This window comes from Leptodactylus fuscus, chromosome 7 (genome assembly GCF_031893055.1).
Source record: "Leptodactylus fuscus isolate aLepFus1 chromosome 7, aLepFus1.hap2, whole genome shotgun sequence".
Taxonomy (NCBI): Eukaryota; Metazoa; Chordata; class Amphibia; order Anura; family Leptodactylidae; genus Leptodactylus; species Leptodactylus fuscus.
Genome location: NC_134271.1, coordinates 94,324,543 through 94,350,333, shown reverse-complemented (window position 1 = coordinate 94,350,333; position 25,791 = coordinate 94,324,543). Strand labels below are relative to the sequence as shown.

The 25,791-nt window shown below is 40.9% G+C and overlaps 1 protein-coding gene across 1 annotated transcript; it reads left to right on the top strand.

Annotated features, from left to right (window-relative positions):
* Positions 1 to 767: 767 nt before the first annotated feature.
* On the top strand, positions 768 to 21,558 carry FRMD6 (FERM domain containing 6). Its single transcript, XM_075282532.1, has 13 exons — positions 768 to 903; positions 993 to 1,083; positions 5,266 to 5,345; positions 7,097 to 7,173; positions 8,096 to 8,282; positions 8,806 to 8,961; positions 10,690 to 10,755; positions 11,039 to 11,107; positions 12,098 to 12,272; positions 13,172 to 13,507; positions 14,048 to 14,167; positions 17,792 to 17,883; positions 18,325 to 21,558. Exons 1-13 carry the CDS (start codon positions 805 to 807, stop codon positions 18,607 to 18,609), a joined length of 1,833 nt encoding a protein of 610 aa, XP_075138633.1. The 5' UTR covers positions 768 to 804; the 3' UTR covers positions 18,610 to 21,558.
* The last annotated feature ends 4,233 nt before the right edge of the window (positions 21,559 to 25,791 follow it).

The window sequence follows — 25,791 nt, the reverse complement described above, 5'->3', positions numbered from 1 at the left end:
ATGGGTTAATATAATTGTAGCTACTCATTATGGGGGTGTTTCAGGAGGACAACCCATTCTATAAAGGAGTAATCATTGACGATCAGCTGTTATCGCTGAGGAAAGCTGCAGACAGCCACACATTTTTCCTGCAGTGGCCACTACAGGAGAGATGTGGTATTACATGATAGTGCCCATTCAAATATATGGCCTACAACGTAATACAAATTTGTTCTTAGTCCTCCATCACAGACATTGGTCTTTGCAGCTGCTAGGACATATCTTTAAAGAGCATTTCCCTACAGTAGTCTTCATGTGATCCTTTTGTGTGTGGTTCAAATATGTTGCAGTCTCTTTTTTTCTGAAAAGCTAAGTTACAACCAGTAGTGCTCCAAAATAGGACAATCCATCTATCTTAGACTCCTGAATGGTTATGAAACGATAGATCAATCCTCTAATATACTTTTGTGCCACAATTAGGTAGTTTTGCCATGCAGGGGTCATGCACAATTGGATTGGAGATGTAATAGAAATAGATGTAACCAAGTGACTATTTTATTGGCTTAACATAAAAAGACAGATAAATATCAAAGATATGTATACTCATTTTTCTTTTTTGGTAGTGATTATTGACTAGGTATTCCTGGCTAACATACTTTACCCCTTATGTATCTTTACAGCGATGATTCTTTGAGTTGAGAAGAGCTTACCAAGGATGATGTTAATGATGATGGACTCTGAGCGCTCGGTCAGTGCTGGACATTTCCTAGGTCGAAGGTGGCTTGGTGCTGCACAGTGACCCCCCTAAAGAGAGGGTAAAACAAAATGAGCAAGCTCGGCTTCCAGAATAACAGAGTCATGCAGGATCGGCGAAGTGTGTGTGTCTTCCTACCGAATGATGACACTTTGAATATCATCATTAATGTAAGTATCCCCACTGCTGTAATAATGGTGACTATGGTCAACATGGTGCTTTAAGGGTGCCCATGATAATACTACATTGTTTATTCCAGGTTAAAGCACTTTGTCAAGAGTTACTGGATCAGGTCTGCGATCTCCTCCGGTTGAAAGACTGTCATCTCTTTGGGCTCAGTGTTATCCAAAGTAAGTGACATTTTACTGGTCGATTCCAGAATGTTCGGTCTAGTGATTCATATTAGTATAGTTATACACTAATAATCCTTTAATCTGGGACCAAGGCGTAATTTCAAGCTTCTGGGCCCCAATTCAAAATATTTAATGGCGCCCCTACCTGTCCTGTGTCATTTGCTATATTGTATGTGGCAGAAGGACCTCTGGGGCCCCTTCAGAATCCAGGACCTTGTAGCCACTTGCTGGCATTATATCCCCTATAGCTGCTCCCCTGTCCACTGCACAATTTTTCATTTAGAACCTTCAGAAACCCAAACAGTAATTTTCTATTTTATTTTATTTTAAATATGATTGTTATAAAATAAACAATAATTTTCTAATACACATTTGTGTTTGTTAGAAATGTTCAGAATCTCTAATAATCTGTCAATTTGAGATATATGTGTGTATATTTGTACTCCTCTAAAGAATGGGGGGGGGGACATATTGACCCCTCAATTTAATTAGAACTGAATTTCCTCTCCTTCCCATCATACAGGTCAATGCTTCCAGTCTGAACATGTCTCACTTATACAGGCCCCTTCTTATCACTGCACAGTATCTCAGCACCGGCTCTCTAGTAATGCCAGATTGACAAGTTCATATACTTGAGAGAATTGAGATCTTTACTTCTCACCTTTCAGCTGCCTGGTTACAAAAAGCAGCTAATGGTGAGAGAGTGGGTGGTTAATGATGTATGGACAAGTAGTTTCTGAGGGACTGTATTACAGGGTATATCTATGGGGTCATAGGGAGTGTAAAATTTCATAGCAGTTACATAGAAATTAATTCTAGCTTATTTGCCAGTCCTCGGAGATCAAGTAACTGAACGCACATATGCAATACCCCAACATGGTGGCTCAGTGACTGCTGGTAATGAGAAGCAAATGGAGATCCTTTATATGTCTATACTGGAATACATCCTAAAGGTGTTAATTAGCTTTTAAAAGGGTGAAGTATCAACCCCAGCAGTGGCATAACTAAAGTCTTGTAGGCCCTGGTACAAACTTTTGTCCGGGGCCCCTACCCCCTCACTAGAGCAAATTTTTGATGTGGCAGTTACGGGTGCTGCAGCGATATCTCAGATACTTGAAAGGGTACAGCTTTAGTACCCACAACTGCAGTTATCAAGAATAGAAAGAGTGAGCAGCAAAGCACCCGGGATGTAAACAATACTGGGACAGTAGTGGGTCTGCAGCGGGCTCATACACTGTATTATGTGGTCCGCAGCAGGCCCCCACACTGTATTACATGCTCAACAGTGGGCCCCCACACTAAATTACATGCTCAACAGTGGGCCCCCACACTAAATTACATGCTCCACAGTGGGCCCCCACACTGTATTATATGCCAAAAGTGACCCCCCCCCACAGTATTATATGCTCCACAGTGAGCCCACACACAGTATTATATGCTCTACAGTGGCCCACACACAGTATTATGTGCTCTCGTCAGTCCCCAGAGTATAATTAGTAGAGGCCCAAGAGAAGTGATAAAAATAACAACCCCTTAATACTCACCTTGCCTTACCTCTCCTGAGCATCCCCGCTCAGTCCTGCTGTCTGTGGCATCCTCTTCAGTCTTGCAACTGAAGTCTCAGGCTCCAGCGGTCACATGGCTGGGATGGCTGCTAATGGAAAGGGGCCATTGAACTCCAGGAAATAACATAGGGCAATAGTCTGCGATGTTTAGAAGTGATAGACTCTTCTCTGTGATGGCCAGCCCTACAGGGTGTACAATTTGATAAAGAGTATTTTTGATGGGCACCCAGATGCAACTATACTATTTTTATTGATTAGACCGTACTATTTGGGCACTATATGGTTGTAATATTTCTACACAATAAAGTAATTCAAGGGGGCCACATGGTGGCTCAGCCTTGCAGCGTTGGAGTCCTGGTGTTCAAATCCCTCCAAGGACAAAAAAAACCACCTGCAAGGAGTTTGTATGTTCTCCCTGTGTTTGCATGGATTTCCATCCCATATTCCAAAGACATAATGATAGGGAAAAATGTACACTGTGAGCTCTATGTGGGGCTCACAACCTACATTTAAAAACAAAAAAACAATAAAGTAATTCAAGAAGGGGCTATATGATACTGTACAGGGCACCAACCATACCTAAGGTCTGCAGCCAGCCTCATATACATGGAGGAGCCCATAGTGTGGCATACAGATATCAGCTTTTAATTGATTTTACAGTATTAAAGACATGACAATCTAAAGGAATATTTCTCAATGTAGATTGCTGATTGTTAGCTACATTATTTAGGAATCTGCGCCATACTGAAATATCCATGCTCTGATGCCGTTCTCTGCTTTCACTTTTCTCCACTTTTGCGTCTGAATGGTGGAGTGTTGATTTAAAGTAACAGCTTAACACGTGGAGTTTAGTGTGATGAATGGGGACAGCTGAGACAGGCCCTGATAGATGCCTCTTCTCCTGCAGGACTTGCATTCCTCAGCCTTCACATTCCTGAACAAGAGCGAACATCAAGAGCTCTGATTTCTTTTAAATGCGCTTCAAAAACTTAAGGGAACAGGGCGACTAAATAAACAAGGCCGCCTTTAAAGAGGCACAGGGGGTTTGAGTCAGATGACAGAGCTAGGCAGTATGAAAGAAGTATGCTGGGAGGGTTTACGTATATTTGCAAATGTTTCATTCAGAAGATTTAAAGGATGAGCAAACCTTAAGCTGGTAATTTATAATAGTGCGAAAGCATTATAACATTGTAATATGAGGTAAGCAATGAGATACAATGCAGGAAGCTAGCACAAGTTGGAAATGCAATAAATTTAAGCTTTACACTGATCTGGCACAATGTAGGCGCAAGTCTTGGGGGGTATTCTCAAATGCAGCCTCGAAACCTGATGTTTGCTATGGACCAGTGTCACTTTAACAAGTCTGTAATATCTGCTTAAAGGGAGCCTGACAGCACAAAATTGAGATATAAACTAATCAAAGTATTTCTTACTGAGGAACGTTGTTCCATTCTCGTAAAAATCGTCTTTAAAGGGCTTTAGGGGCATTGCTTTCCATCAATGGGCTTCACTATCTGCTGCTGCTAACTGCTACTCAGCTCCGCCCCAGCTAGTTGACTAATACCTCTCTCCTCGGCCTCAGCACACAATACTCTAACTGTACTGGCAATGTCTGATGATGTCATACTCAGAAGTGAAGGAAGCCCCCACCTGAAGCCAGCATTCTTCACTTCTGGGTGCAAGGTGACATCATCAGACATGCACCGTCAACAGACTCACGGACCCATATGTTTATATTAATGAGCCTGGACCACAAAATGGACAGGAATTGGGCCTGTCCTGTGTTTTGCTTCCACAACCACACCCCCGCCATCCATAATAATATATGGTTGTGTGTATGGGGCCTGAAAAGAATTGGTCAGTGTGCTAGCCATTCCAAAATGACAAAGCCCACAATCATTTGCATGAAGCCTAAATTTGCAGGACAGGGGTATGTTCTTATACAACATCATATTGCAACATACTTGGCAGGTCGGATCAACCTATGTGAATAGTTAGCTCAGTTCCTGTAGGATTGTGAATGAAATATGTGCACATTATTTACCAATGCTTCACGTGAGCCTTTGCCTGGAAAGGCAGATAACAAAAAACAAGTTCTATTGGAGAAAAGATAGATTTGTGTCCATGAGCTGTACGGGCTCCATGAGTTTGGGGATCATTGGTGTTAGAAACAAAACCTGGATTTCTGGATCATCAATCACTGGATTATGCTGCACGTTGCAGAAAAGTTTTTGTTGCAAATTTTGCTGCATTTTTTTTGAGCCAAAGCCACGAGTGGCTACAAAAGGAATGGGAAATATAAAGGAATAATTTATACCTCTCTTCTGCTAAATTCACTCCTAGCTTTGGCTCAAAAGACTCTGCAACAAGAAACACAGATTTTCTGCAGAGTGTGGAAGTGTGTTATTTTATATTGTATTAGTTTTGCAAACGTTTATTATGTGTTTAGTATTTGATGAAATCTTATTATTTCATTATATATACGTCAGTAATTTACTTGTTTATGTTTTTTATTTAAATGTATTATTTTTTTTATTACATGTATTTAATTTTTTATTAGAAGAAATGATTTGACGCTACAGATTTTTCCTTCTTCCATTCACTCTCTGCACAGACAATGAACATGTATACATGGAACTTTCCCAGAAGCTTTATAAATACTGTCCCAAGGAGTGGAAGAAGGAGGCCAGCAAAGTAAGTCAGGTGACCGTGTGTGTTTGTTCAACGCTTTTCTTGGCTGGGAATCCTGAGGAATGTTGCCGTTGGCATAATGCTGCTGAGATGTGTTTCATTCTAAAGTCAGATAACTTTGTGTGTACATAAGCCTTCTGGTGGCGACTGTGAATTAATGCACTAGATTTTCTATTTGTATGGGGGTGCAGGGGTTAAGGGGGGGGGGGGCTAAATGTTGCTCACAAGAAGACACCAGTGTTATAAATGGCATATACTGTAATAGGTATGGAGGATATAACAGATGTTTGCATTAGTACCCAAGCTTTAAGTTACACCTCTGTATATTATTAATACTTGCGTCTTCAAGACTCGGGATGTAATTTTGGGACACTGAACTTCACATCCTTTTGTGGCCAACAACCCTGACTCTACAATGTTTCAGCAAGCAATGCAGACTTCAGAGCTGTAAGCAATTGTTTGCGTATTACTAATTCAGAAAAGAAGAGTAAATAGCAGCATATAATATATATACATAGGGAGGTCTCGCTTTTACCATGCACCCAGCGAATCAGATTGCACTAGTGCTCCCTCTAGTGGCAGGATGAACACATGACCTGTAATAGTTATTCACCCATTACTATTAACTAATTATCAGCCTATCCATTCACCAGGCATTCCTGACCTCACATATGATGGTCACTAGCTTATGAATATGACCATAGACCGTCAGAGTTTTAGTTTTTATTATTAAAGCGCATGCTTGGGACATGACAGGTCCACTTTAAATATCTCTGAAATGCTCTTGATCCCACAAGCTGGATATAATTGCTCTGTGAGAAGCTGTGTGATTTACATGCCGCATACATTTGAAACACTTGTATGTTATTAATCTGGAGACCGTATAATGTTCAGCAGCGCAGGTATCGCGTTTCATATGTCCCATTGCTTCTCAGAGCGGAGGTCTAGCTCTGCGCCAACTGTCACTGCCTGTGGGAATGAATCACAAGTATGAGATCAGCTGTCTGCTTCTCGACATGCGGACGTTGCTGTCTTGTTACACAACTGTGAGAGATGGGTCCTGTCACCCAGCTGAGGCTTACTGCATGTAATATCAGACTGTAAAGTATGGCCCCAGATTTAATTGCTCGAATACATTGTAACACCGTAAACCAGTATTCCCCAAAATGGGTTCCATGGCGTGTTTTCTGAAGTTTTACGGTCTGTTATTACCCTCACTACCACAGTGACCCACAACCTACAATGCCAGAATCCACAGTCCCATATAGTAACACCCACAGTGCCACATAAATATGACAGCTAAAGTGTCCTCAAGGCACTGGCAACCACAGTGACCCCATAGCAGCAACAGCCATAGTGTGGACATAACAGTGACACCCACACCGCCCCATGGCTATGCATACACAATGCAACCAAAGCAGAGACTGCCACAATGCCCCAAAGAGATGACATCCATAGAGGCCCCATAGCTGTGACACCCACAGTGCTCCATGATAATGACACCATCAGAGCAACCGTAGCAGTGATAGCTGCAGTACACCCATATTTGTGAGAACCACAGTGCTGCTACTGCAGTGACAGTTACAGTCTCTCCAAGACATTGGAAACCATAGTGCCCCCATAGTGGTGACAGCCACAGTGTGGAAATGACAATGAAAGCCACAGTGGTCCCATAGCAGTGACAGACACTATCTGAAGCATTCAAAATGTACACAGGTATACAGCACTGATGATTTTTATCGTTCTATTTTCAGGGTATTGACCAGTTTGGCCCTCCTATGATCATCCATTTCCGAGTGCAATACTATGTGGAGAATGGTAGATTGATAAGGTAAAAGGCTTTTAATGCCACTAAGAATAAAGTCCATGATGCAGAACACTAAAATTCTTAAAAGGGTCTCCCAATGATAAACAGGGCGTCCTGCTGTGGAGATACTGTAGGATCCGCTGTAATCTGTCTGGGATCCGAAACGCTTCATTTTCCTGCAGCATCATACAGCATCATTGAAATAAATGGCTGTTTGTAAAATGCATGGCGTGCCTCTAGTTAATAGATAATGGCTCCTAACCCTGGGAAAACTTCCTTACTAATTGAGAGGTCCCTAATAGGTGATGTATGCTGAGCCAGGCACTTGGTGTAAGCCAACAAGAGGGGTGAGGGACGATAAATGCCCTCTATTTAGAGTATATTTCTATTTTAGAAAAGAAGTAACTTCCTCTACTAAATTTTATCCTACTGTCCTCTATGGGTAACAGTGAGATTCTAAATGACAGAAGGTGGGGATTGGATAGTTCTTTAACAATGCAATACAACTAACTATGTAATTTAAACTGATAGTATAAGAGGGCTGCTGTGCTCTTCTAGAATGATGACTTACATCCAGATGAGTCTTAGGTAGGGCTTAGTCACCATTGCCTGCTTTATTATTTAAGTGCCAGCTCTGGCAGTCATCTGGATTCTATCAGATATATGAAATACATTTGTATGAAAAAAAGGAACCATTCCAAAATTAAGCAACAAAATGTAGAAACGTAATGTATTAAAGGCACCAAAAACTGACCCCACTCCCTTCAGCCACATTCAAAGGTGTTCTGGAAGCTGAGATATGAGGTGCTGTTTGCAGCTCACACTGTAGGGTTTTCTGTGCCATGGATAATTTTTCCCTGGCTTATAAGATAGAAGCTCAGTAGGGTCATGGATGATGGATAATGTAGATTGCATTATAGAATTTGGTTATTGTGTTGTTTTCTAGTGACAGAACAGCGCGATATTATTACTACTGGCACCTAAGGAAACAAATCTTGCTCTCCCAGAGCACTACGAGGGAGGAAGCTTACTTTCTGCTGGCTGCCTTTGCCCTACAAGCGGACCTGGGTAACTTCAAAAGGAACAAGCACTATGGAAAGTACTTTGAACCAGAAGCCTACTTCCCCCCTTGGGTAAGACAGAATTATTTTTTTTCTTGCCGTTTCTAATTTTTGACTGTCCATTTTAGTGATTAATATTTCTTTGCCCTATTGAATCCTTAACTGGAAAAAAAGATGGCAAATGCTTTGTACTTTGCACAGTGTGTGCCTTAAGGTATCATGCATTATCATACAAAAGTTTCTGTTTGATAATAATAAGCTGATCACAGAATATCCAACTGCTTTGAGCCCCATTAATCAGTGTGTTGTGTTTGCCTACAGTGCCCCTACAGGGGATATGAAGCATAACACCTCTCTGGCTGAATCTGTGGGTTGCCCATGTAATCTATGAATCTGAAGTGAGAGATGCACTTCGTTGTTGCTCTCCACTTTAGCCTCCTTAGAAGGATCCTGAAAGGGCACCCCTCCATTCTCTGCCATTTGACTAAGAATTCCATAACATAATATATAAATATTGGCTTTAAAATGGCTTACAATTAGTTTTCTCTTGTCTGAGTCTGTCTTTCATTCAATGTCTGGTTATATGTGTTTACAGGTAATAAAAAAGAGGGGAAAAGATTACATTTTAAAGCACATTCCGAATATCCACCGTGACCAATTTGCACTGACTGTGTCGGAAGCACATCTTATGTATATTAAAGAGGCAGCAAGGCTGGAGGATGTTGCTGTCCATTATTACAGGTTGTACAAGGTAAGTGAGACCAAGTGTATGCCTGTATACGCCTGCAGAGGCTAAGGAGGAGTGTGGAGGTTCATACTGTCACAGCGCTATAGTCTCTAAAGAATAGCAAAACCAGATTGCTGATAAAAAACAACCTGCTGAATATGAAATTTAGATCTGACCAAATATAACTTTTCTCAACTTCTACTTAAACTGTATTTAAGTAAATAAGAAATGTTAAGTGGTACCTGAGTATGTATGAGAAGGTGAAATATGTGCTGGGCAGCCTGTTCTGTAGCTGTATAAACCGTCATACTTGGTGTCCTAACAGTTGTGCTGCTGATAGTAGCCTCATTATGGCTGTAACACATTTTACTTCTCTCCCAGGGGCTGGGGGCATGTACAGTAAGGAGCAATCTGTCCCCCATTCCCCCATCCATTCCTGTTACTACAATCTGTACAAGTAATACTATCAGGAGTAACTGACAAATAGCAAACAAATGGCTGAGAAAAGTCCAAGAGAACATAATATACTGTAGAAGATCCAGGGACTGCACATACAGGGCATGCTGCAGCTACACAGATCCCTGACACAGAAAAAGAGAAATCTGAGCACAACAAGGAAAGCTGCTTACTGTCTGTGACTAAAATTCCATCAGCAATAACAGAAGCAGTCAGTCACAGGTACATAGAATTACATAGTAAACCCTCCTTACATTGTAGAAGCTGAAGCATTCTCTCAGTGACTGCTGTGTATAGAGGTGTAGAAGCTGTTACAAGCCAGCTTCTCTCCATTCCTTACCTGTATGAAGTGAGAACAGACCTTCCCCCTCCACTGCTATAGTTCCCATCTTTTAGGAAGTCTGTTACCTAGGTGAAGCATATTAATCCAGCAGTACAGTTAGATAGATCAGGCTTATCGATTGTAACACCTTTTCCTTATAAAAATTTGTGTCTCCTTTTGCAGAGATCAGCATAGTTCACTGGCCTTGTAACTCAAAGAATGGAGGGCATATTGGAGTAGTTTAGAGTGTAGCTGTTTGGAGTAGGAATCCCACTCAGTGGCTGCTCAAGGTTCCTCAATTGCATATTATGAAATAAATGAATATATTGGCAATGGAGGCTCAGATTTTCAGAGCGAAAAAGGCGTTAGACAGCCTGACCTATCTAACTATATTGCTAGTTTAATATCCTTCACCCTGGTGACTGAATGTATTTTTTTCTACTGATGATCAATCCACAGGGGAGCATTGCTCCTGTACGATTCCCCAGATGAACCACTACTCAGTGGATGGGGCTGCTCTGCCACTCCTGTTACTTGTATAGGAGAAGTGCCGCACATGCTCCCCATCCACTAGCTGCTTCTGGCACCCGTAGTTTGCTAGTACAGTTAATCGCATACTGATGACCTATCCTGTATATAGCTTATCAATATGAAAACATGATTTGGGGCCAGAAAAGCCTGATGGTATCTATTAATTGAACTTTACTTAGAAGGGAGACATCTAGTGGCTGCAACTTTACCCAGGTTTTTCAGGCAGAAAACAACATTTGACATAAAGTACATAATATTTTGGTCCAGAATCAAATATTCTTTTACATGACACTTAGTAGTTCAAAACTTTAGAGACAAAAAATAATGTAGTATAGCTAACAAATGGGAAAATGTGCTTGTTATGCCTCTGCTCTAGTGTCCCCATGACAAAACTTCTGGGCTTGTCTGTAAGCGATTCTTCATTTACGTCTTTACATTTTTAGGATAAAAGAGAGGTAGAAGCCTCACTGATTCTTGGACTTACACTAAGAGGAATCCAGATTTTCCAGGTCAGTATTGATGAAACTCCTTTTATGTTAAAAAAAATAAAAAAAAAAAAATACATGTATTGGTGTGTCCCCAGTTCTTCTCTTATGAGTTTAGTTTTGATCATTGTGGGAAACGGATTTTGGGAATGTTTGCAGCAGTACAGAGTATTTAAGGAGAAGAGAATACTAATCTTGTAGCAGGTAGTGTTCATTCATGTTATTACCTTAGGACAGGGCTGCTATAATGTATAATGATGTATAGTGTCATAGTAATATAGCTGTTTCACTTTTCTTTGTCTTCCAGAGTTCAGGGGATGAGAAACAACTTCTTTATGATTTTCCCTGGACAAATGTAGGAAAGTTAGTGTTTGTGGTAAGTAAGCAGAAAAGGCAGCTGGATGGGTAACACAATGAGTCTCCAGATCATCCATTATACATGTTCTCATGAAGTCTATACTCCCCTAACAATGAAGCCATTATATGATAACACAACAAGATACCAGGATTACTGCTCATGAGAAGTTAATGAGGATTTACACCTTCAAATTCGACTCTGTTCACATCAATGTTATGGTTGTGGCTTCTGTCTGCAGTGCCTGACTTTCCTCACTAACTAAGGCTGGTCATACACGGCCGTAATGTAAGTCTGCAAATGGTCCGCAATTGAGGGTTTTCAATTGAGGACCATTTGCGGACACATTATATTCAATGTGGCTGGGCCGCAACCGTGGTCCGCAATTTATAGAACATGTCCGTAATGGCCATGAATTGCAGCACTGCACGGACTCGCCCATAGAACTCTATGGGCGTGTGCGGCAGGACACGGACATCAGCGGAGTCTATGTTGCTGATCAGCAACTTGCGGACCGTACATTCAATACGGTCATGTAAGACCAGCCTAAAAGAGTTTCTCGGGTTCTACTGAGATGTCCTTCATTTTGATACATAGTGTTTTGAGCAATAGTAGTGAAACATAGTTTTTCAGGCAATTATATTTTTCGTGTAAAAATAACAGGATATGCACTGGATCATCAGATGTAGATGTGAACAGAGCTTTACTTATTAGAATCTGGGGTGTGGTCTATCTATCTATCTATCTATCTATCTATCTATCTATCTATCTATCTATCTATCTATCTATCTATCTATCTATCCAGCTAATAAAAGACTAAAACATCAGCACTACAGAATCTCCAACAAAGTAAAAAAAAATCTAACACTTTCTCATTCTCACACAGAGACTTTATGACCAGATAACGTATTTCAGATTGGTTGAAGGGTTAACAGCTCTGTCAATATAAGATATTAACAATCCTATCTAATGGTTAGGTGACACATTTTATCTATTCCACATACTTTACAGGGCAAGAAATTTGAGATTTTACCAGACGGCTTACCCTCAGCCAGGAAATTAATCTACTACACCGGCTGCTCGATGCGTTCTCGACACCTCCTTCAGCTGCTCAGCAATAGTCATCGATTATATATGAATCTCCAGCCTGTCCTGAGGCAGGTCCGGAAACTGGAAGAAAATGAAGGTGAGACAGATCAGCAACCTGTTCTGGCTTTGTGTGACTTCAGTGGTGCAGGGTACACTAAGCAGCCGATGGAATAGGAAGATGATCAGAGACCCATAATTCCACTGATTTATGGATAATAAGATCTGACTACCCATCAGGAAAGTCCTACAGTTGTTGTTAGAAATGAATCCTTCTCTTAGAACTATATTTTTTTCAGGGAAACTGGGTGACAACTGTCATGGCTGCCATTACAGCTGTCATAGACTCTACCTAATTCTTTATCTGTAATGCGGTGTTCACACTTGCGCCTTGACCTGTCCACCGTGATTCTGCCTAAATCCCGAGAAAAACTGCTTGGGGCCGGTGGTCAGTTTAACAACCCATTCATTTCAATGGGATTTTAAAGCAAACCACCGGTGTCCGTATGCAGCCTGTCCGCAGTGAAATTTTTTTTTTTTTTGCACAGACACAAATTCGGACATGCAGGACTTTGTGTCCATGCAAAGAAATATACCCAGGGAGAGTTGAATGTGGCATAACCACATGGCATATAGTCTAGATTGTATATTTACTGGTGATTTTATTTTGTATCTTGGGAATGGGGTTAAAGGGGTTTTCTCAACACAGACAACCCCTTAACTGTGAGAGCCATTGTCTCTAAAGACAAGACAAGATCTCGTTAAATATGGGAATCTTATTAGTAACTTAGTGCTGAAGCTGTCTGCTATGACTGCCATGACCACAACCTACTTTCTTATGATGCCACATTCAGTAGTTTACTGAGCTGTTTAGTAAGCGCTATAAGGTCCACTGACCCGCTGTTCAAATAGAACACCAACTACAAGAAATCTCTATGTAAATGGAAAATTCTGTAAAAATGATGATTTGCTTTAATGTGATCAAATGTGATTTTGCAGAAAAAAAACAATACAGGGAGTCTTACATCAGTGATACATTGGATCAAGACATGGATCAGCTGGAAAAGAGATCAAGGGCGAGCGGAAGCAGTGCAGGAAGCGTTAAACACAAGAGATTGTCCCGAAACTCCACGACCAGTCACAGCAGCTCACACACCTCAGGGATAGAGGCAGATACGAAGCACAGGGACATAGGAGCAGAGGACAGCTTTTCTGGCACATCACTGCACCGCAAACTGAAAACCTGCAGCTCCATGACCTCTCATAGCAGTTCCCACACCTCCGGGGCAGAGAGCGCTGGCAAGGACAGGCTGGAGGACGACTCGCAAGATGACGGTAATGTACAGTGATAGACCTGCTGTCTCCTTCACATCAAGCTCACTGATAGCTATTGTTCTCCAAAAAAAGTCAAAAACACAGCTAACATGGGCCCCAACATAACACAACATTAACCTTAAACCCTTCTATTACACTGGTTTCCTTTATGTTTTTTTCCCCTTTTTTTAACTCCTAAAACGCTGGGATAAAACGTCAAAGAGACATATCACAAATTTTCATTGGTTTGTGATTGGGTCCTGATACCCTAGCAATTTGCAGACATTGGTGTGGATGATTTGGACCCACACAATATCCCTAGGATGACACTGAGCTACTGGAGCACACAACTAAAAATGTTATTAGATGGGGGAAGGGCAGGGTTGCTGGTGTGGCACACCTTAAGCTACAATCTGTCCAATAAGTGAGCCACTAGAGAACATTTTGTTCAATTTATCCTGTAGACTGTAAGGTTTTCTTTGTAATCATTTAAGGGGTGGGGGTCACCTTTAATATGTACTGGAGCTTTACATTGACAATCCATCTTGATTATTCTTGCAGAGATCGAGATGCTGGTAGATGACCCTAAGGACATGGATTTGCCTTTGGATATTAGTCCTGATCTGTGCATTTACATCACAGAAGACATGTTGGTCTCGCAGCAAACTAATGGATATTCTGGTGAGAGTTTCAAAGAAGTTTATTATTATTATTATTATTATTAATAATAATATTAAATTCCAATCTATGAGTTTACAATCAGTGAAGTGGTGGGATGGCTTATACAGTGGACGAGCCATTTTCGTAAGAGCTTTTGATGTTTCCATGATAAGAAAAGGGAGATGTTATTTTAGGTGTAGGTGACATGAGCATATGAGTGAGTGGATATGGGTGGGTAAAGGGGAGGTATGTGTCAAACATAACCCCAAGGCAGAGGGTATGCTCCCTTGGTGTTATGGCAAAACCAAACACCGAAATGGGAATTTCCAGGATAGCTTAGTTAGTTGATGTTGCAAACATGTACAAACACAAGGCACACTGGGTGGTAGATTAACTATAAATATGAAAAGCCGATGTCAAACGACAGAATCACCATAAAATTACAAATTTTATTTGAAATTTAAAAACATAACATGAAAAGAGTGAAATTCATAATACAATAGGAAAAGAGAGGGGAACCAAAATGCTTCCTAATAACAAAAATAACTTCGTCCCCCTGACGAAGCTGTAATGGCGAAACACGCGTCGGGGCGCGTCTCCATGTTGTAGGTACCATCATATATATATCATATATACACTTTCATTTTCAACAGGGTATATTTGGTGCCTATTTATTCCTTTAACATATTGTTTGGCTGACTTCTTATTGCATATATTATCCTAGAATGTAGGTTGAGCCATTGTAGCCACACACATGTATTTACTGATTTGTTGCACCTCTTTAATCCCTTATACATGGCCTGTTATTGATACCGATTACTCCACATGTTGTTGTTAGGAAGCATTTTGGTTCCCCTCTCTTTTCCTATTGTATTATGAATTTCACTCTTTTCATGTTATGTTTTTCAATGTCAAATAAAATTTGTAATTTTATGGTGTTTCTGTCATTTGACATCGTCTTTTCAGTTAGTTGATGATAGAAATTGCAGAAGTTTTGTCTTTGAAAGATTAGGTTTCAGATAGAGGGAAGACAAGATATTAGAGACAGCAGAGAGATTGGTCGCTGATCATCTATAGTAATGCAGGGGAGATGTCACTAAAGGACGATATATAGTTGGGTGATGATTTGTCTAATAGCGGCTGTGTAGAGTGAGAGTAGAAGGTGACATAGGACAGAGCCCTGGGGAACCTCAACAGCAAGGGGAAGTGACAGAGCCTACAAATGATATACTGAGAGATGGGAGGAGAACCAAGAGGCTGACAGAGTGGAGCATACCAAGGAGAAATGGGTGGTCTATGGTGGTAAATGCTACTGAGAGAGCCAGAAGAATGAGAAGATAATAATCACCATTAGATTTAGCTTTTGTAAGGACAGTTTCAGTAGAATGCAGAAGCCGGATTATAAGGGGTCAAGAAGAGTGTTAAAGAAAAAATTAATTGAGAATAGACCAAGCTTTCCAAGATTTTGGAAATTGATATATGTCTGGGTAACTTTACTGTCTGAACTTCCTTTACCCGTAATGGGGTTATCCAGCTTCCAAAACGTATCTGCAAATACATCCACAGCAGTGCTAAATACTTACTGTGTCCTTGTGCACCCTTTTCTTGGCTTAATTTTTATCAAGACTCCTTGTCCACTGTTATTTACTTGCAGTGACTCTATGAAGAAACTACATTTCCCATGATGCATCTGCCTGCTCTTATTACTCTTTGTGTTTGCTGCTCACAGGGAAGGGAGTAGTGAACTTGCAAATGAAACCTCACAGCATCATGTGACCTCAGATGCGGGAGTGATTTATTATTAGAGATGAGTGAGTACTATTCGAAACGGCCGTTTCGAATAGCACACACCCATAGGAATGAATGGATGCAGCCAGCAACCAGGGGGTTAAGCGGCCGGCCGCTGGTAAAGTCTGCGTGCCGGCCGTTTCCATTCATTCCTATGGGTGTGTGCTATTTGAAACGGCCGTTTCGAATAGTACTCGCTCATCTCTATTTATTACCTGTGATTTCATTTGGAGAGCAGGGAAATGCATCATGGGAAATGTAGTTTGTTCACAGATTCACTGCATGTAAATAACAGTGATACAAGGAGTCTCAAGTAAAATAAAGTAAAAAAAAAAAAAAGTTGCATAAGGGTACAGGTAGTCCTCGACTTACGACGTTGATCCGTTCCTGCGCGGCGTCGTAAACCGAATTTCGACGTAAGTCGGAACCTACCATACCGACGCCGCGTAGGAACGGATCAACCTCCCCCCCTTTAAAACTTACCGTACGGTGCAGGGTGGGCGGGCGGGCATTCAGGCCTCCTCTTCCTCCGATGTTCCGTCCTCCTCCGGCGCTCGCAAGCTGATAATGGCCTGGGCGCATGCGCAGTAGCCGTAATAGAAGCATCATGATACTGCGCATGTGCCCTGGCCATTATCAGCTTGCGAGCGCCGGAGGAGGACGGAACATCGGAGGAAGAGGAGGCCTGAATGCCCGCCCGCCCACCCTGCACCGTACGGTAAGTTTCACATTCTGTTTCAGGGTTTTATTTTACAAGCTCACTTGTAACAGCAAGCTGCCAGCATTGATTTTCCGCAGGCTAGTCCTTGCTAGCTGGGAGTGCTGGCAGTTTTCTGTTACAAGGGAGCTGTCGTAACGACGAAACGTCGTAACCCGAGACCGTCGGAACCCGAGGACTACCTGTATTATGTGAGTATTTAGCACTGCCGTGGATGTATTTGCAGATAATTTTTGGAAGCTGGATAACTCCTTTAAAAGTGAGTAAAGTATCCATGATTGTCTGACAATCCGTCAAGTCACGTTCATGATAATAGCCAGGCTGTAATATTTACCTCTCTGCCTGAAGTTGTAGTGAATTACGAACAATTTTTTTCATTTTGGTTTCAATTGTCCTGTAGTGGACAGCAACACCTCAACTGTCTATGGTTGTGTCTGGTATTACAGCTCAAGTGACTGGGAATGAACTGCAATAACCCATACAACCTGTTGACTGGCGTGGCACCGATTTTTGAAGAAAGCAGCCATGTTTTTCTAATCATTTGTGTTGTGGTTTAAATGATCATTAAATTCTACAAAGTACACTAATTGACAAAAATAACACACCAAGGAGTTTTTGGAATAAAAAAACAAACTGAGTGAATGTAATCAAAATATATGTAAGTGATTGCAATATTAGAAATACATTTATTTTTACTATTGTGAAATCTGCAGCATGTCAATTATTCCTCCATATAGGTATAACAGGGGCAGAAAGCCCAGAGAGGAAAACTCTGCGGACTTTCTGTGGAACACTGCGGGAAAAAAAAAAAAAAAACCACAATGTGTTTCCACCATGCTCTTTTCTGCAGTGTTTTTTTTGTTTGTTTGTTTTTGGGTTTTTTTTGCTGTGGCTTGCTATGTGGGGCCTTAGCCTAAAATGGTATGCTGACTTGAAATCGGGCAGCGAAGGTTTTTCACTATTTTTGGTAGAAAAGCTGATTTCATTTGTGAATGGTATTTCTACATCTCAGGAATCATGGGGGTCCTAGCACACTACCCATCATACTCATACTGCATGTTCAGGCAACACCCCTTAAGTTTTTATATTTATTCCAATTTATATATAGTACTAATCCAAGCTGTTCTCCTTCTTTGTAGGATTAATAGTAAAAGAAGTGAATTCATCAACCTCAAGCTCTTCAGAAACTGTGGTGAAGCTCCGTGGTCAGAGCATAGACTCATTGCCACAGGTAAGTTATGATGCTCTCTGACCTCATTCTATACAACCATGCTTTCCATATTTTGTACGAATGGTGACTAGCAAGCCTGAAACAACTAGACATTTTGAAATAAGAGGGTCTTTGACCTGTATACTATATTACTGGTTATTAGTTGAATTGAAGCCACTAATAAAATAATAATGGGCTTATCCCAAATCTTGGAAATCCCTTGTAATGGATCATTACTGTTACCTTTAAATACTATTCTCTGACCACTAGCCACATTTTGCTTTGTTAATTTCCCTTCGAAGTTTCAACAATAAAGGGGTCTGTCTTAGTAAAGACATTATTAAGATATACCAATTATATCATAAAAATCCTACACCCACCCACACAGCAGTAATGTAATTTCCTATTTTTATAATACCTTTTCCTAAAAATCCTTTATTAAAACATTCCGTTGTTTTCTAGACCGGTTGTAGGAAACCAAAAACCTCGACAGATCGGCACAGCTTAAGTCTGGATGACATCCGTTTGTACCAGAAAGACTTTCTTCAGATTGCCAGCCTATGCCAGGACACTGCCCAGAGCTACACATTTGGCTGTGGCCATGACGCAGACAACAGAGGCCTTTATTGCAATGGATGTCTGGCCCAGCAGTGCATCAACATGCAGGAGCCCCTTACACCCAAGAAAGCCAGCAAATACTTCTCTTTGGACCTTACTCATGATGAAGTTCCTGAGTTTGTAGTGTAAGCTGTAGTATAATATCCCAGGCCTGGATGTCTGCGATCTCCAATATCCTGTAGGAAGATTGTATCTTTCTACTTTTTTTAAACTTTTTTTATATTTTGATACTAAAATGAAAGCCAATGGGACTTCACTTGTGTACAGCTTAATATTTTCTGTAATATCTGCTGTTGGTATTATATTGGGACAAAAAAGGTACTATTTTCTATGTACAGAGAAATCCGCACATACGACAAACATTTAGTTTTCACAAATGCCAAAGAATGGTCTTCTACAAAATGGTGGCCATAGATACTCCATTGCCTCCAATTACATGGCATTAAGAAGGATGTGTCTGCAAAAAAAAAGTTTATATTTCATATGAGTATGATGACAGCAGGTGAAGTGTATTTTTGTATGAAAAACGACAGCACTAGATTAGTAAATGAAATACTAAATTATAGGGGCCAGTATAGCCCCCTACCTATACAATGGATAAATCTACAATGGAGTGCTTGTCATACAGCAACTCCCTTATGGTTCTGTCTATCCATAGATGGAACCATGGACAGAATAAGTCGCAGTAGACCCTAAAACAGATTGCACATATAGTATGTCCACCCGGAGTTTCTTCTGATCACATATAAATATTTTTTTAAGTGCCAAAAGGTTTGCCTATTCAGAGCCATAGGAATTGTAATGGTGCAATCTAGGTGTCTTCTTCTTAAAATTCTGCTATAAAGAAAATGAGTGACCACTCAGGTTGTTGTATAATGGTGTTATCCAGGCATATCCACATCACTGATATCACAATAGATCAATAGTTGTCTATTGATAGTGAGAGAAGCTTCCACCCAGCTTCTGAGGATCCTCGGGACTACAAATGTGCAAATCTGTGCCAGACCTCATTATCATTGTGCCAATATGTTTTTCCAGAAGGGAAACTGCTATAGTTTATACCTCTTAAAACTGTAAAAATGAATGAAAACAAAAAAAGTACTTTTCATGGTAATTTTAGGTATTTGCTACCTCTCCTACTATCCAGCTGCCAAAAGCGTGGGTCCTCCTATTACAATGTCAATAATACATCCATTTCTGTATACATTGATCCACGTTCTGGTTATATATCTGGTGGTGAGCATCTTGCCAGGGTTAACCAGTCATGTGATAGGTCTATGAAGTATCAGACAATGTATTTATTGACTCATATACACTATACAAGGAACAGACTATTACCAATATATGCAATGACATAAAAGACTAGTAGGCTAGCAAGAATTAATATTTTTGGCCATAGGATATTTATTTTAACTAATAAATAGTGAATCTGCTAGGAAATAACGCACAGTATATGCAGGATTGAGTTTAATGTGATGCTTCACCTTTTAATGAATCTGGAATATATATATTAAATGGAAAACAACGAGTCTGTAATATGTCTTCACTGCACTTTATCAGTTTTCTAAGTTAACTTTATTCTGTGGAGTGTAAAGCAATGTGATATTCACTGGAGACCATCAACAAGCAGGGTAAATGCTGCTGATGACATATCTTATATTTTATTCCATTTATGACTTGTGTGAATACTCATTGCTGATTAATACTGGCACATCCAGTTAATCTTATAACCAGGAACATAGCAATGGGCCGTAGAGCTGAGGCCAAACATTGTAGAAAAAATGTGTTTTTTAAGTGCAGATTTTGCTGTGGATTTAGTACAAGTGAGAAGTGCATCCATGTGTACAGGAAAATCTGTAACAAAAATGAATCTGATCCATAGCAGAAGCTCATTCTGCACTCGGAGAGCTCACTACAGGCACCTAATAAGCATAAAAGAGGCGTCAACATCAGCTTGTTGATGGTTTCCAAGTATAAACTGGTAAACAGTAAAGAATGTAATATATTACAGATATGCTGCATTGTAGTAGCTATAGGAAGGTAATTAAAGGTGAAGTTTCACTTTTGGGGTAGATTTACACGTGGCAGATTTGTTACAGAAATGTTTGGGACAGTCACACAAATTTCAGCAACAAACCTGCCACGTGTGAATTAACTCTAAGAAGTAGTTGTCAGTCTGTATAGTTCTATATTCCACTAGCATCCTCTTTATCATTATATGTACACCATAGCCCTTCAAGGTTTTAGAGTATACTGTAGTTTGCAGATAAATAGCTTGTAGTATATATGTATATATCTATGGGTCTTATAGATCCTATATAAAAGTGACCTATTTTGGCCCTTAAGCATTTATATGCAATTAAAGGGATAATATATTTTACATGTATTGTGCAGACAATCCATTACACATGAGTTGTACAGGCAGATGGCCACAGTTTGTTACAAAATATATACTGTACTGATCATCCATACGTTGCTAGTTTAGGGACATGAGTGGGGTGTGAGGAACGAGGCTTCTGAGTCTGTGAGTGATGCTTTTAGAAATACTGCTTATGAAAAGTGTACCAAAATGTGCAAAGATATGAATGGTCACTTAAAGGGACACTCATCCCAAAAGCTGTCATATCTTTAATTATTTGCTGTTGAGGCAAATACAATCTATTATCAGCCATTCTGACCGTAGTGTTCTAACTATAAACTCCTGCCCCTCTTTATGGGACATATCTCCACTGATGAAAACCCAAAATGAGTGGCTTTTCTTATGACGTTGCTACAAGTTGACAACATTAGGTTTAGTGTCCCTTTAAGGGTGCCTTCACAAGCAACAGATGATGCTACAGAAAGTCTGTGATGGAAAATAAACTCCATTCATGTGAATGGGGTGGTCTTAACAAAAAACATCTGGATTTCTACAAGCCCCATACAGATTATTGGAACAGACTTGCAGTCGGAGATTTTCTGCAACTTAGTTTACCCCTTATGAAGGCGGCTTGAAAAGTGATTGTAGGAAGTGAAAGTGTCAGTTCATGGGTTTTATTTGACTTCAGTGTTTTTCAAATTGTCCATCTTTGTGTCTTAAACATGTATCAAATGCTTTTTTTTTTTTTTTTTTTTGTACAATTATACTTACTCTGAAAATCTTTTGAGTAATGGATTGTCTGTTTCTTTGTCATTTCTTTCAGTTATATGATTTTTTGGTCCTGTCTAAGTCATTTTAATCATCTTTACCACTGAGTCATTTTCAGATCCTTATCTAGAAAGAGGTGACCCTTAAAGGGAACTAGAGATGAGCGAGTACTGTTCGGATCAGCCAATCCGAACAGCACACTCGGATAGAAATGAATGGACGTAGCCGGCACGCGGGGGGTTAAGTGGCCGGCCGCCGTCAAAGCGGAAGTACCAGGTGCATCCATTCATTTCTATGGAGTGTGCTGTTCGGATCGGCTGATCCGAACAGTACTCGCTCATCTCTAAAGGGAACCTTTCACATAAGAAATACAGTACTATTTACAGCACAAGGAACTGAGATGATCGTGGCAGGTTCCCTTTGAAGACAATGGCCCAGATTTACTATATGTTGTACACATACAAAGCATATAAATGTCACGTTTTGTGACTTTTTAAGATCTGCACTGCCGTCGCCAATTTCCTGCCAGATTCACCATCATTTGCACCAGAAATCTGGTGTAATTGATGGGAAAAATGTACACCATGTAGGAGAGTAATGCCAGTGTTCATAAATCTGCACCAATATCCACTATTAGGGTCCATTCACATGGAGGAAAATGCCGCATTATTTGGTGCTGAATTTTCAGGGCTGAAAAAAAAGCCTCCCATTGTCTTCAATGGATGCCGCTAGTTTTTTTTCCACTAGTGGAAAAAAAAAGCTAGCAGAACCCATTGTAATAAGTAACAACTGAAATCTATACCAGCTATGAGTTGGTGCCAGTTTCCTCTCTTAACATTTACAGAATGTAGTAAGAGGTGTGTGCCTCTTAAGAAATCTGAGAAATCTTATGTGCGTGATTTACATCTGTAAATGTGAGCTAAAACCAGGAACAGGTCAAAAACACAGAACAGGTGCACATTTTTCTATTATCTTACCTCTGTGTAGTCTACACTCCTGATTTGGGGTCGCAATCACAAGTGCAAATTATTGACCAAGTAATGCTAGTAAGGCTAGGTTCACATCTGCGCATGGGTCACCATCGTTTCGGTCCGATGGTGAATCCAAACAACGGAGAGCCGAACCTCTAAAACAGAAGTTACCCGCTGCCCCATAGACTATAATGGGGTAAGCTGGGTGTCTGCCGTTTTTATACTGAAACCGGCAAAGAGAAAAGTCCTCTGATTTCTCCACTGATTTCTGGCGGTTTCTGCGGCAAGGTCTCCAACAGAGATGCAATAAATTCCCCAATGTGCATAGCAGATAAGTCTGAGAATCTAGTAACCATTTGCAGACTGGCACTCAGAGAAGCCATATTAGGTAGATCTAAAAGGAGGACACTTGTGCTATATTAATTATGCATTAAGCATTTATTAAGAACATTTTCATTGTGAAGCAGAGGATTGGTTTACGATTATTTACAAAGTTTCTTCATAATTCATTCTTCATCTGCTCCCAGTCCTGACTGTATCTTCAACTGATGATTAGAGATGAGCGAGTACTGTTCGGATCAGCCGATCCGAACAGCACGCTCCATAGAAATGAATGGATGCACCTGGTACTTCCGCTTTGACGGCGGCCGGCCGCTTAATCCCCCGCGTGCCATTCATTTCCATGCGAGCGTGCTGTTCGGATCGGCCGATCTGAACAGTGCTCGCTCATCTCTACTGATGATATCTCTGGTAGAACTGCAATCTTAGTGTCACATGAAAGATGAGACTGTCCTCTTTCATACAGTACCTAAAGAACATTTCTACATTTTATATTGCCTGTTTGATGTGACCCTTCCCCATCCTCATTAACATTGCATTTCACACAAGCTCATACACTTTACCCTTTGTTCACATCTGCGTTGGTATTCTGCCCGGGGAGTCCGCATGCGGACCCTCCCAAACGGAATACCAAACGCAATTGCAAGCGCTGTGTAGTAAAAGCACACAGACCTCATAGACTATAATGGGGTCCATGTGCTTGGCATGCGCTGCCCGCACGAATCATGCGGACAGGAAAGTAGACTGTGAACTACTTTCCTGTCCGCATGATCCCTGCGGAGAGCTGGCGGCAACCATATGGACCCCATTATAGTCTATGGGGTCCGTGTGCTTTCACTGGCACACCGCTTGCAGTTGCATGCGGACTCCCCCCGACGGAATACCAACACAGATGTGAACGAGGCCTTACACAGTGAGAAACAGCTCTGAATACAGGCGCAAGGGGAAGAATAAAGAAGTGTAGGATTTCACAGAAAAGAGGCAAAATCTGTTACTATAGTCAATTGCAAAATGTATTAATGACAAATAATTCCAGTTGGAGATGCAAAGTTTGGGGGAGGACAGAATTCATCTATTAGTATTATCCATTATATAAAAAACAAAAAAAACTTTGCAAGTCTTCAGTAGGTGATACCTTTTTTAATGGCTAACTTAGCCATTAGTTAGCCATTAAAAAAGGTATCACCTACTGAAGACTTGCAAAGTTTTTTTTGTTTTTTATATTTTATAACCACTGGCTAACACGGTACCAAAACAAACATTTTCCTTTATCCATTAGCAGTACGCTGATGGATTTTATTAAGGCAAATAATAGGTTCTGCCTCTTTAAATGTAGGTCTTGTTAAAAATAGAAGCATGTGTTGCGGTACAGCAGCAGAAAGGCATTTTGTAAGTGTTAAGTGTCTGTCATTGTCATACCCAGCTGTGGCGCTGCCTGGCGTGTTTGTGTGACCACAAGGTATGGGTGAATGATGTGACTGTGAACAGTTGCCATTGTCTCGGGAGATGCCCTACAGTCAGCACTGGCTCTGCAGCTGCTGTTGACAACTTTGTAACACATTATATACTTGACAGTTATTTAGACAAGCACAATGGTGGTGTACGTTCATCATAAAGCTGTCAGCTCTTTGGCAGGAGTATATATCATGTGTCTGTGGATAGTGGCATGTATGAACCAAGTTAGTAAATGCAAACCTTGATGAAAAACAGGTTGTCTGATTTAGAAAATCCATTTTCAAATACTGTATTGGGAAACTACACTCACTGGCCACTTTATTAGGACCCCCTTTTGCCTTCAGAACTGCCTCAATTCTTCGTGGCATAGATTCAACAAGGTGCTGGAAGCATTCCTCAGAGATTTTGGTCCATATTGACATGATGGCATCACACAGTTGCCGCAGATTTGTCGGCTGCACATCCATGATGCGAATCTCCCGTTCCACCACATCCCAAAGATGCTCTATTGGATTGAGATCTGGTGACTGTGGAGGCCATTGGAGTACAGTGAACTCATTGTCATGTTCAAGAAACCAGTCTGAGATGATTCCAGCTTTATGACATGGCATTGCATTATCCTGCTGAAAGTAGCCATCAGATGTTGGGTACATTGTGGTCATAAAGGGATGGACATGGTCAGCAACAATACTCAGGTAGGCTTTGGCGTTGCAACGATGCTCAATTGGTACCAAGGGGCCCAAAGAGTGCCAAGAAAATATTCCCCACACCATGACACCACCACCACCAGCCTGAACCGTTGATACAAGGCAGGATGGATCCATGCTTTCATGTTGTTGACGCCAAATTCTGACCCTACCATCCGAATGTCGCAGCAGAAATCGAGACTCATCAGACCAGGCAACGTTTTTCCAATCTTCAATTGTCCAATTTCGATGAGTTTGTGCAAATTGTAGCCTCAGTTTCCTGTTCTTAGCTGAAAGGAGTATCACCCGGTGTGGTCTTCTGCTGCTGTAGCCCATCTGCCTCAAAGTTCGACGTACTGTGCGTTCAGAGATGCTCTTCTGGCTACCTTGGTTGTAACGGGTGGCTATTTGAGTCACTGTTGCCTTTCTATCAGCTCGAACCAGTCTGGCCATTCTCCTCTGACCTCTGGCATCAACAACGCATTTCCGCCCACAGAACTGCCGCTCACTGGATGTTTTTTCTTTTTCGGACCATTCTCTGTAAACGCTAGAGATGGTTGTGCGTGAAAATCCCAGTAGATCAGCAGTTTCTGAAATACTCAGACCAGCCCTTCTGGCACCAACAACCATGCCACGTTCAAAGGCACTCAAATCACCTTTCTTCCCCATACTGATGCTCGGTTTGAACTGCAGGAGATTGTCTTGACCATGTCTACATGCCTAAATGCACTGA